Source organism: Stylophora pistillata, chromosome 5 (genome assembly GCF_964205215.1).
Source record: "Stylophora pistillata chromosome 5, jaStyPist1.2, whole genome shotgun sequence".
Classification (NCBI taxonomy): Eukaryota; Metazoa; Cnidaria; class Anthozoa; order Scleractinia; family Pocilloporidae; genus Stylophora; species Stylophora pistillata.
The window spans coordinates 20,439,120-20,452,617 of record NC_142523.1 but is presented as its reverse complement, the minus strand read 5'-3'; the positions used below and the strand labels follow the sequence as shown (position 1 = coordinate 20,452,617).

Sequence of the window (13,498 nt, the reverse complement as noted above, 5' to 3'; positions counted from 1 at the left end):
AGCGAGTAAGTAACATTTCCGTTCCTTAATAGTTATTAGTTACGATGATGGTATCTATTGGACTTGAATTATATGAAGCAAGTTGATTATCAACAAGTGAAATACGCGCAGAACCTGTCTTCCTTTCCGTAACTGATAATTGAGTTTTATTTATGAATTGTAGATGGTGTGCTAATGTGCTTTCTCTCTCTCTAAAATTCCTTATCCTCGCGAAAAATAATCGTTGTCAAGGCGACACTTTCTAACCAGTTCAGATCTTTTGTTTAGCAAGCTGGCATTACGATTGCTTATGTTTCATTAAACAACTTGACATTGATTTAGCGTAGCCTGGACTTTTAGTGACGACGATATTCATCCCCATAGTGGTTAAAATGTTGTGGAATCTCGAAGCGCAGCTGAGTGAGTCCACAATAAATATCGACATCACTTATAAAGATTATTTGAGTGCGTGCCACGTTGACTTGAGTAGCGTTGTCTGTACTCATATCGACAATGGCAAATTGGCCGATCAGATTGCGACATTATTGCCAATTGTGGTAAAAAGCTCCTTATCGTGACCAGTATTAGAAAGCACAATTCCAACCGAACAGAATTTTTTTATTGAATTAATTAAATTAAACTTTAAGCGCACAATTCTACTTGCGTAGAAAACTCTTCAATCTGGTAATCACATAATATGTGAAACTTGAGTTATCTAAAATCGATGCTTTTTCTCAGCGTATCTATCAGAACACTTTAGGACAAGTGAAACAACCTACGCAGAGTATATTCAACCACTTAAAAGAAGTAGAAAATCATCCATGCAGAACAGTTTCCTCTTCTGTTATTATTTGCCTTTTGTCATGTCACTTTAAGTTCTTGTCTGCACCTGATTACTCTGGTACATTTATTTTCTTCTTTTCTTGTTTTCCTCATTTTCCTTTTAAACTGGCACATTGGCCCGCAAATTTGACAAATCAGGGAGTAAGTAACATTTACGTTCCTTAATAGTTATTAGTTACGATGATGGTATCTATTGGATTTGAATTACTTGAAGCAAGTTGATTATCAACAAGCGAAATACGCGCAGAACCTGTCTTCCTTTCCGTAACTGATAATTGAGTTTTATTTATGAATTGTAGTTGGTGCGCTAATGTGCTTTCTCTCTCTGTAAAATTCCTAATCGTCATAAAAAATGATTGTTCTCAAGGCGACATTTGGAGCGATAGCAGAATACCCGGCCACTCACACTCTTTATAAGTGGACTGCTCCCGCGGTCCGCAGTCCCATAGTGGATGAATGAAAGGAGCACGATAAACTGCCACCGCGGTCCGCAGTCCCGTTGTCGTTGAATGAAATTTGTTATAGGGCAAGGAGTAGGATGAACTGCCACCGCGGTCCGCAGTCCCGTAGTCGATGAATGAAATGTGTTCAGATGGGCAAGGAGTACTATTAACTGTCACCGTCGTCCGCAGTCCCGTAGTCGATGAATGAAATGTGTTCAGATGGGTAAGGAGTACTATTAACTGTCACCGCGGTCCGCAGTCCCGTAGTCGATGAATGAAATGTGTTCAGATGGGCAAGGAGTACTATAAACTGCCACCGCGGTCCGCAGTCCCGTTGTCGTTGAATGACATTTGTTAAAGGGCAAGGAGTAGGATGAACTGCCACCGCGGTCCGCAGTCCCATAGTCGATGAATAAAATTAGCGCAGAAAATATAAACAACAGGATACTAATTTGATGCCACGAAATTAGCCCGATTTGTTAAAGCCTTTTTAAAAGGATAATAGCTTATCCGCCCAAAAGTCGCAAGTTATTCCATCAATAGCCTTTTTACTCTCATCGAACAAAGGCGGAACGCCTGCGAACGGCTCTCGGAAATGCATTTTGTGAGTCCTCGTGGTAAAAATGCCAGCGACTACCCCCATTTAAGAAAGGCAAACCCTAACCCGTTTTCATTGTGAAGTTTTAATGGCGTTCCGCAGTCCCATAGTCTATGAAAGAAATTTGTCTAACTCTTCTAAGATGCTTAAACGTAATGATTATTCTTTGCTGAGGGAAACCCAAACCCTAAAAAGAAGGTAAAATCCTAACACTGGATGAAATAATGGATTTGAACAAAATTTGGCTGTAGGTCAAATGTGAGACAAATCTGACTTTACATTTGTCCTGGTCGCAGAGACTTCAAATGTGTGACAAATATGTTATCATATTTGTCCCTGATAAATGCAAGACAAATATTGTTTGAATATGAAGCCATTCAAGGACAAATATTAGACAAAACAGACAAATATTAATGTGTTCAACATCATACGAACCCTATTTTACCCCACGGAGACGTTTTTTTCACTCGCGTCCTACTTTGTATGATCTATTCAGTTCCCCTACTTTGTATCTCTACGGAGATCACTAAGATTTGGGCATTTTTTGTCTGGATCAAAAGTGTTATTTTTACTAAAACAAATTGAATATTGGTAGAGGCTCGTACAAGGAATTGCGTGACTTGACCGGTGCAAGCCATACAGTTGCCTGAACTGACTGTTAACTTCTGCGGTACTGTTCGTATTTTATTAGTAAAAACCCAAGCCAATGTCCCCCATTAGACTGTCTAAAAGAAGAGAAATGTCATTGTGTTAAAAGTAAATAAAAAAGATAGAACAAGGGATAGGGACAGGGCTAAATCTGCACTGAGGCATTCCTCATGATCCTCAAAACTATCGTAGGATTCCAAGCACTGAACTTCAGAATCTCTCTCGACGTCGCTAGCGCTATTGTCACTTTCAGAGGCAATTTCGAGATGTCTCGATCGGGTACCTCGACTGACAAAGTCATCACAGTGACTGCAGTAATAACTCTTTTTCCCTCATTTTCGAATTGAGAAAAGATATTGAGCTAAGAAATGACGAGAACTGACGAGCATTACAGTAACATTTGCCGCTGCACTCCGATCCGCAAAAATATATACAAATTTTCGGAAGTGCATGCGCACGTAATCCCTAAAGGCCCTCGCGCGACGCTTTGTGTAATTCGAATTCTTGGACATCAACATAACCGGCGTGATTTCGAACGTCACTTTAAATTTAAAGCGTCTTTCGTCCAAGTGTCACGTCTTCGTTGAAGCAAGTCTTAAACCAAAAGTTACTCCGCAGTTTTGTAATATGTCTCACAGAAACAGATCGAGCAATGCAGGGATTGATTTTGACGAGCTTTCCGAGTCACCGCTAACGCCTAGGCACTTTCACCGTCGAACGGTAAGCGTTTACGTGTATTAATTAAATGTAGGTCAGTAAGACAGGTCAGCAATTCACTCGATTTGCTTTTTGAACATTTAGACAACTCCAGGGACAACTGCAGTCGTTCTTCGAGCGCAAGACCGTCCGCGGATTTCCATCGAGAGATCTCGATCTGAAAATCCTATCCGTCTTGATTTGCAGCTTGACAGTAATGGTGATTCAGAAGAGACCTCGCCAGTTTATCAGCCAGTCGCCTCCACTCGCTTGCCTTCAATTGTGCCCTGCGGAACGCCATCTTCCTCCTCATCGAGGAGCCGATCAACTCCAGCCACCACGCCACTGTCTCATGTAAACGCTAGAGCGAGTTGTTCCGACCACGAAGGGCAGTTTGACGCACTTCAGTGAAAACTTGTTCTTACAGAAAAAATTGACAACTTACAAGGCCAACAGTCAGCACCCGCAATGGCAGAAAAAAGGAAAAGTGAAAACCTTCCACGAGATATGGTGGTGAGTATTTTGGTTTTTTTAACTTTGAGACGTCACGGTGTTGATAACAGCTTGTTGATAACACTTTGTTGCTGATTTCATGCACATAGCCGTCATAACAATAGACGGCCATTTTGTTTTTAAAGGATGAAATTTATTGTTGAGTTATTGTAGTATGTAGTTTTGAAGGAACTATGTCATGATAATTTAAGCCATTTTGCTGATGTACAAAGATTACTTTCAAATTTAGTTTTCTAAGTTAGAAAAACACCAAAGAGGTAACAATAATTAAACCAAAAAGGAACAAGGATGGTTAAGATTGGGCAAAATTGAGAATGGCAGAGTTGAAAAACTTGGCCAAATTTTTAAGATGCGCTGTCTGTGATATAAGCCGGGTTTTCTCTACATGTATGTTGGGAAAGTCCTAGAAGCTCTGGGATTTCGCTGTTTCGTGATCGTCCCAGATTTGGCCAATTTATGTTTTCATATGTTGGGAATGATTGCAGAAATCTGGCGGCCATCAGGTAAATAGAAGCACTCCCGATTTATCCCCGACCATCTCAGATGATCAGGGATATGTATGATTTTGTGTTTTCATAAAGCCCTGGTGAAATGGTGCATGATAGTCGAACTGTCATAGGTAAGTTGGGAGAATGAGAAATGCTGTGGGAATATGAGCCATTGGCCAGTGTTTAGCAACTTTCTTGGTTCTCCCAAACTTCTACTGAACAATATATGTCTTGAGTGTTTCTATTAATTTGAATAACAGTATACATCAACCCGAGTACTTAAAAGCTTAACCTCATTTTGCTTTTCAGTTTTAATGATCACACCAACCTTGAGGTTACCCCAGCAATTGAAAGAGGTGTTAGAGCAACATCAGCTTTCAAAGAGGCTGATCCTGTTATATTAGAGTGTAAGTATAGATTAATTTTCTATAATTATGACTATAATATTTGGTGGCTTAATAGCTAGCACATTGAACTGTGGATCAGAAATTTGGGTTTGAGCATTGGCCTGGACCAGTGTGTTGTATTGTGTGTTCTTGGGCAAGACATTTTACTTCCATAGTGGCGGCCGACATAAGCGAAGCAAAATTTCGACGACAACTATGAGTGTCACAAATGAAGACACACTATGAAGCGAGGATATATTTTACGGACAAGCCTTGAATCGTTTTATTTAATGTAGTCGTGGTATCCAAGTACTTATCGTAAACTGAAATATGAATTTATAAGGAAGAAGCTAAGCTAAATGCAAATAGACAAACCAACATTCCAAACATTCCGATATAAAGGCAAGATGCAAAGCTAGCTAAAAACTCAAACAAACTCACAAGAGAACTATATATAAGCTCAAGGAAAGAAACATTAGCACTTACATAACAGTCCCGCTTGTAAGAATTGAACCAAAACGAACTTCAATATAAGTTAGGTATTCGGAAGCGAAACGGGAAATCCAAACAGACACTTACTCTAACACAGAAAACTGTAATCTTACGGCAAACGACAACAACCAAACGATAAACTAAAAATAAAACTTCTACTACTCTTCTCTAAAAATCGCACACGTCAACATTAAAAAGGGTCTGCGTGATTTGCTTATGAGATTACTTCGTAACCTCAAAGCACGCGCACGCGAGTCGCGCGCGCACAAGTTTGTTAACGTCTTCTTAACAGCAGGCAAAAATGTGGCAGCCGTTACATCCATAGTGCCTCTCTAGCCTTTAACTTAAGCCAGCTGTGACCGAGGCAGGTTCTGATGTTGTCATTTGAACAACGAGACAGACTTATAGCCACAATAAAATTTATTTATACAGGAAAGTACAAAAGAAATAATACTGATAAAAAGAAAAGGTGATTGCAAGCAAATCCTGAGTAAAATAGGTCACTAGCGTGAGGTTACATGTACTGGAGTTACTTTTTTTGTGACCAAGAGGTTCTGAGCTTGTAAGTGCTGGTCTTGACACTCTGAACTACTGAGTTAAACTAACTGTACTTCTTTTATAAGGAATCGAACAATAGCAGGAAATTCTTTACAATTTTGGAAGATAGGTGTGATCATTCTAAAGGAGATTTAGCTGCAAATCCTGTGTTTAGAATGATTTGGTTATCATAGGAAATAGTTAGGTGTGATGGTGCGACTTAAATGAAATTTATGATGCAAATCCTGTGTGTATGATAATTTGATTATCATAGGAAATAGTTTTTGAAGATGTAATTCTAAAATTATATCAAAAATATTGCAATGTCATGCACAATTGTGAGCCTGGTCACACAGCTATTCTGTTAAGTTTATCCATTCATGATATGATTGACTAAGAAAGTGAAAATTAAGGTGTTTGAATTAATTTGTATGTGCTTTGGCCACTTTTGAAGATTCCTTTGTTGGGTCTATTTATCCAATATCAAAGAAGGAAAATGAGTGCAACATTCAGACATTTTCAGTAATATTATTTTTCAGAGGTATTTTTATTTTATTCTGGACAATGATCAAGATTTGTGATAGTATTTTTCAATTGCTTTTGTCACAGGTGCCTTAAAGATTTACTTTAAAACCCTCAAAACAAAAATCAGAGGAGTTGTTAACCCACGTGAGGAATGAGGGATTGCCCCAAGTGGCAAACAAGCAGGATGAAAGAGTAATAAATTCTAGGAGGAATCAAAGGGGTCACAATGTGAGTGAATAATGGTGTACCAATCCTAAACACAAATGACTAAAAATTTTTATCACGTGACCAATTATTTTTTTGTTTTGACCAGGTGTGATGTCACTTGCATCAGTTTCAACACTTTAGTGTCAACAACACTATAAGGAAAGTAATTAGCTACTGTGGTGATTGTTGTAAAAAAAATTGAATTTTATAGCTTGATAGTTAATTTTCGAGCCAAAAATAAAGCCTCAGATGCTTACAGTCAAACTGGGTATTCTTTTTATTGCAAACTTGCAAACTTTTGCCTCGTCACTGGTATTTGATTGACAGCTTAAGTCGAGCAGGTTTCAACCTGTACAAGCAAGTTGCAACTTTCACTATCAAATTTGCTCAAGCAAGTTTCCAAGTTCCCGTTTTCAGTTTGCGGTATAAAACAAGGTAATACCAGCTCTGTTTTAAAGAAACAGAGTAAATTGAGTCAGCCGTCACCTGCCTGTTTATCAAGAGACTGTGAGAAATACGTGACGGACATAGTTAAATTAGCAAAACCAGGAATCATGCTTCAAAATTAAAAGTGTAAGCCATAACCTTGAGGGACAGATTTGAATTTTTAAGGGAAATTCACAGTTTGGCAATTTGGAGCTAAGCCTGTCACTAATTCATCGCAGTCTGTTGATTAACAGCAAATATTAGGCAATATCATTCTGTTTATTTAAAACTTAGTTTGTCTTACCTGACTTTATATGGCAAAATGAAAACCAGGGCTTGAGAACTTACTCAGCAAATTCAAATTGAAAGTTTCAACCTGCTCACATAGGTTGCAGCTTGCTCGACTCAGACTGTCATCAAATACCAATGTTGAGGTAGAAGTTTGCAAGGTTACCATCAAAAGAACATCTGGTTAACATTTGACTATAGAAATTATAGTCAAACTGGTTGCCTCCTGATGGGAACTCTAGAATATTGCATTTTGATGTGAAAATATTGATTAACAGCTTGCTGAATGCAACTTGCAACTTTCACTTCAAATTTGCTAGAATAGTTTGTGAATTATTTTCAAGTTCCATTTTCCCATATAAAACAAGCTAATTGCTGATCTGTTTGTAAGAAACAAAATAAAATTGCTCAATTTTTGCCTGTTTATCAATGTAACAGACTGCAAGAATGTAGCATTCAAATTGCCATTGTCAGGAAATCACATTTCAAAAGTAGTCATGTGAAATATGACTTTTTTAGTTAAACTCCTATGAAGTGAGTCTGATGCTAATTTCATGCAGCAAACTTTCAATCAATATTGGAACATTGCAACACAACATTGATGAGTTCCTGTAAAAATAATTACCAGCAGTTTGACAGTAATTTGTAGGATTAGCTATGTTGGTGATGGGATCAAAGACTAATTGGTATGTTGCGATGATGTTCGGTCTTTTAATGCCTTATAAAAAAAGAACCTACTGTATTGAAACTGATAGGGCAGGCAGTACCTGAGTAGGAGTTTTTTTGGAAGTAACTCCTCTTTATGAATTATAACACACTAAGTACAGTTCATGTGAAAATGTTTTGTCGAAAATGTCCTGCTGGCAGGAGTGTTGTAAAGACTTAAAATCAATAATGTTATATTTTAAACTTACCTTGTAGCTTTTCCCCATTATTGAGGTTATATTCTGTATCACATATATGGTATATATATAAGTGTATGGTGGCTGATTAAATACATTTATTTATTAAATGTTAATTTCCTTTAGCAGAAATGGTTTTGTTTGTACATAAAGGAGAAATGTTAGATTAATTTTCCATTTACTATACATTTATGTGTGTTGATTTTAGTCAGGACTGTGGGTGTGAGATGATTGGACATGAGAGGATTGCATTAATCAAAGTAAATGCAATTCCATTTTAAAGTGCCACTGAAACAATAAAATTTCTGATATTTTATTGAATGCAGTGTATTATTGGGTACTTGCAACCCTAATACTGAAATAACATGTGGAAAAAGCAGTTTTGTGTAACTCGACAACAGGGTCAATGGAGGAGAAGAGAATTTTGGATTATTTCATCACAAAGATGATATTTGCCTTACATTTGTCCTGAATTTGTTCTTACAAATGTCATCTTTAACGCATTTGTCCTTGTTTAGAGCAGGACAAATCATGATATTTAATTCAGATTAATACCACATTTGTCCATATTTACACCCAAAAGCAAATGCACAATTATCCTGTTTATCTTTAGGACAAATGTCATATTTGTCTTCAAGTCAAATACTGACAAATATGACAAACATCACATTTGAACCATATTTGGACTACATTTGTCTGACGTCAAATCTGATCTTTCGCCCAGTGTAACCATAAAAAGAAGCTAATCGTTAACCATTATAACTATTCTAAGTTGCTTAACCCTGGTAAGTATTCTTAGTGGACATGAATAATAACCTAATTCGATTTGACAACACGGGTAAGCTATAGATTTTTAATGAAGGCTTAAAAGAAAGCTACCTAATTAGTGGTGTCGTTAACGCGCGGCAAAATTAAGAGCAATGCTTCATTTCAAACATCAGCCATAAATTTGACTTTATTTAAATTACATCGTACGTTATTGAAAAAAAGGAGATTTGTTGGATGAACTAACCTAAATCTAAAAGCACCTAACTTGGAAAATATTCTAAAGGGAGTGGGAAAATGACGGGCCTACATAAATTTACATGCATGGCGAGCTAAAAAACTTCTTAGGGACGGTAAGACACCAGAAGTTGATGAAAACGTTTCTTAAAATTACTGAAGGAAGTTATTTAACTGAAGATAATTAACCGTTGGCTGAGTAATGTCTTTATGTATTGGTTTAGCCAGAACAATATGAAACTCAGTACTTGTTACTGGTGCTGTGGTCGGATACGGGTCTGGTTTCGACTTCACAAAGACTTTGTTTGTAGCTCTGACCCGTGGAACACGGAATTGTACTATTCTTCCAAACCCATCCGCCTGCAAGGACTCTGTGGCGCGCTCGTACTCTGCCTCAGCGATTGTTCGAGATGATCTCTTTCCATGCTTAAAGGCTTTGTACGTTTCTGCCGGTCCAGGTGACAAATGGATGCCCTCCTCGACTGAATCGCTCGTTGGTTATTCGATCGTTTATCTCAAAACAAATTAATGATTTCTTTGAGGAACTGGAGGAGAATAAAAGGGAGTTACACAAGAATTAAGGCATGTAAGAAAAGGATTGAATTGGGAAGAAAAACTTAAACGAGTATTTTACAATGAGTGCTTTATTGGTAAAATTCAGTTACCGTAGCCACAGACTTTCGACGGAGGGCGTTCCTTTCAAATGTAGGCAAAATGCGACTTAATAGTAAATATGTTGCTTTAAAATAAACTTCTGTTGCTTTACCTGACATAACATTCCCTTCTGAGTCTCAAGATGGTTAAAGAAGACTGAGGCATTCTCCAGCGTTGACTTGCTTATTTTGGTTGGAGGTTCCGTGGAAGGGACGCCAGCGAGCAGTTCGGCTATGACGTGATTGAAGACGTGTAGGGCTGTAGCTAGGCGGGGAATAAGTTCTGGTATCTTGGATTTTGGAGGCACTGTGCCGTCTTGAATTGCTTCATTTACCTCTGCGACAAACGTGTGAAGGTTTTCTCGCACAATGGCGATTGCGTCGTCCTCAAAGGTGTAAACTGTGTTGTTGGCAATATTATTAATAGTCAGAAAGAGTTCCTCGAAATCGCTTATGACTTCGTTTGATAGGTAGTCTTTAGCAGCCTCCATTTCGGAAAGCGTAGGCCTTAAAGCTAGAGGAGTTGCAAATAAAATTCGGTCGATTAAACCGTGGCCATGGTCCATCTTTGCGATGAGCTTGGCGGCGTTTAACAATTGTGTTGAGCCAAGGATGCTGAAAGCAGTGTTAGGTGGTATTAGTCTTGTGTCTTCCGTTGAGTAGTGATAGGAACAGCGCTGACCAGAGAACAGTTTGCAGAGTAGCTGGACGTCTCCTGTGGCGTTGTCCTCGTCTGACTTCATCAATTTGTTGATTCTGTCAAACACCTCCGGAGATAATAGAATGGCTTTCTTGTTCTGGGCCAGATGCTTCACCAGACCATAGTTAGTAGAGGGGACTGGTTAGGAAACCCGGAAAACTTCAAAGGATCGGCCTATTGTTTGGGTTTTGATGTTAAACCATACCATCACGTGACCCTGACCGTGCACGCATTTCAAACAAAATGGCGGACGACCATAACAATTTTGTATTTGGAAGAGATTTAGAAGCAATCCTTGATGCTTTAGAGGCAGACGAAGACATAGAACAGGAATTTATGGAAGCTGTAGATGATGTGAGTATAGACATGTATTCTATCGTTCCTATGAACTTGTTTGAGTCAATTCAAGACGCTTAAACATCGTGTCTAGCTGCTTTCGAGTGTGATCGAATATCTTTAGTATATCATGTAGCAGATGAGGTATTTATTCTCCCTTCTAGATTCACTGCCTTTTTTAATAGTAAATTTCATTATTTAATCGTTAGATAGTGGCAAGTTTCATAGAATGACCACAATATCTCGGAACTTGGGTGAACGCACTGACTTGACTCTAACCATGATGTTGTTGTTTTTGTTCAGGTAGAAAAGATCGAAGTTGTTTGCGAACTTTGTGCTAAAGAGTGCAATGAAGTTGTTTTGCTGAGTACAGTTGAGGTTATGTCTGAAGCTTTTAGGGGATCTTGGGCTGCGTGCTGTATCGCAGACGATTTTCCTGTTGTAGAAACAAAAAGTCTTGTTTACGAAAAGGGCCCTTAAAAATAAGGGTTAAGTTAGAATTAGCAAGAGGTTTGCAGGACAAACCAAATACGATCTAACCCATGTAAGCCGTTGCCGAACCGTGGAAAAAGATAGGAAATTTTTGGTTAAGGCAACGTAAAACCCAATATACATATTTTATACTCACCAGTCCCTGGATATGCAACAAATATGGTGAACAGGTTAAGAGGCTACCTGTAAGGGGAAATGACTTCAACGCTGGAGTCGTTGCATGCGAGGATAAAGGCTGTTTTGTAGTAAGCAAACTGGGAATAAAATAGCTTTCTGAGCTTCCAACCGATACAGCTTTATTTTTAACAAAACGGTGTATTTCGTTGTCAGTGAAGAGCTTGCTGTAAGGAAGTTGTATAGAATTCAATCGTCGCTGTAAATTCACCCATGTCTCTTCGTTTTGCTTCTAAAGCCTGGAAACGGTATACATTCTTGAAGGAATTACCACGAGTATAACTAGAATATCATATCCCTAGCTTACTACAGTGAACTAAGAAAGAGGTTAACATGACTGGAATAACGTGAGCTGTTGTTTGAGACGCCGCCACTAAGATTTCAACTAGTGGTATTGTTCTGGCAAGTAATTGAAAGCAATTTTCGTTTGTTCATTATTTAGTAGTTGTTCAATCTCTGAAATTAAAATTTAAGGAATTAAAAGAATTTTGTTCTCATACTTAATAAGATATCATATCCTTAAGAGAAACAAAGGGAGGCGGTTGTTTTGATTAAAAAAGGTAGTTTATTGAAACATGTTTACAAGTGTGTATAGGATCGCAAAAAACCCCGGCAATCCAGCAGTGGCACACAAACTCCACCTGAAGCCCAAAAACAAGACAAGGAGACGCAATGTGGCATCCCAAAGGGAAGTTATGCGCGAGATGAGAGAAAGCAGAGCAAATGGCGTTACGATAACTTGATTGTTTTACTGAACGATAAAGATAGACTTATTCAGTGGTTAGTGGGGGATGGTTTGTTGGCCAAATCTCGATTATATTCTATTTGTGGAGGCGACATGAACCTTGTTAATTGCGATGACCGCTTTTGTAAATATAGTAAAAAGTTTTCCACGATTAGCTTGCGCCTCCTCGGACTAAGTATCTAAGGTTTAATTTGAAATGTGTGTAATTATTATTAATAGTTCGCGTAAACGCGCGGTGATGACTGTATTTAATAGTTCGCTTTGCTGTTTGTTAATCGGTACTTACTATTAATTGAAGTTCATAGAAACAGAATTTGAAAAAAAATTAATCAATATTTCTTTATTTTGATTGAGGGGTTGATGCGGTCGATTCGCAACGCGCAGCGATGACTATTTAAAAGACTTGCCACTGCGGACTGCGGGGGCAGCATTATTAAACACCACTGCGGGATTGCGGTGGCAATTTCTCATGTAAGACATTTTTGTGGCCGGCTATTCTGCAATCTAGCCCGACATTTTCTAACCAGATCAGATCTTCTGTTCAGCAAGTTGACATAGCGACTGCTTAAGGTGCATTAAACAAACCGACAGTGGTTTAGCGTAGTCTGTACTCTTATCCACAACGATATTCATCCTCACAGTGGTCAAAATGTTGTGGACTCTCCAAGCGCAGCCGATTGGTCGACAACAAATATCGACGTCAAATAAAAGGATTATTTGAGTGCGTGTCACGTTGACATGAGCAGCTTTGTCTGTACTCATATCGACAACGGCAAATTGGCGATCAGATTGCGACATTATTGCCAATTGTGGGAAAAAGTTCCTTGTAGTTACCAGGAATAGAAAGCACAATTCCAACCGAACTAAACTATTCTTTTTACTGAATTTTTAATTAAAAACTTGAGAGTATAATTCTGCTTTCGTAGAATACTCTTCAGTCTGTTGATCGCTTAGTAGGTGAAACTTCAGTCATCTAAAATCGATATTTTTCTCAACGCATCTATCAGATCACTTTAGGACAAGTGAGACAACCTACGCAGAGTATATTCAGCCACTTAATAAAAGTAGAATAACATTTGCGCATAACAGTTTCATTGTGTGTTATTCGCATTTGCTTTTTTCAGTGTGGGATCATTGGCCTTTGTACACGTTAAATCTCTTAATAACCCAAAAATGAATTCGCACAATGCGGTGAAAGAAAAAAATGAACTATTACGTATCGGTGTGTTATCTTAGTACATGTGTAATTATTTTGTATAGAACACTTAAATTCCACTAACAATTTATTTTGTCGTTCTTTTCTCTTTAAAATTATGGTTTATGGACAATTTAGCCGGTAAGAGAATATTTTAATTCAGAAATCGTGTTTCAAGCACAACGCTAAAAAATTAACAATTAAACAACACTTCCTGAAGAATTTCTCTG

At 38.1% G+C, this 13,498-nt stretch overlaps 1 protein-coding gene across 2 annotated transcripts; it reads left to right on the top strand.

Moving 5' to 3' along the window:
* Positions 1-2,661: 2,661 nt before the first annotated feature.
* On the top strand, positions 2,662-8,262 carry LOC148730733 (uncharacterized). Of its 2 annotated transcripts, XM_088759562.1 has the most exons (5): positions 2,662-3,231; positions 3,313-3,720; positions 4,518-4,615; positions 6,233-6,376; positions 6,462-8,262. In XM_088759562.1, the coding sequence occupies exons 1-2, from the start codon at positions 3,139-3,141 to the stop codon at positions 3,616-3,618; spliced, it is 399 nt and encodes a 132-aa protein (XP_088615688.1). In that variant the 5' UTR covers positions 2,662-3,138; the 3' UTR covers positions 3,619-3,720; positions 4,518-4,615; positions 6,233-6,376; positions 6,462-8,262. The 2 variants fall into 2 exon arrangements, with proteins under 2 accessions (XP_088615688.1, XP_088615687.1); XM_088759561.1 differs by lacking the exon at positions 6,462-8,262 and having other exon boundaries at positions 6,233-6,455.
* The last annotated feature ends 5,236 nt before the right edge of the window (positions 8,263-13,498 follow it).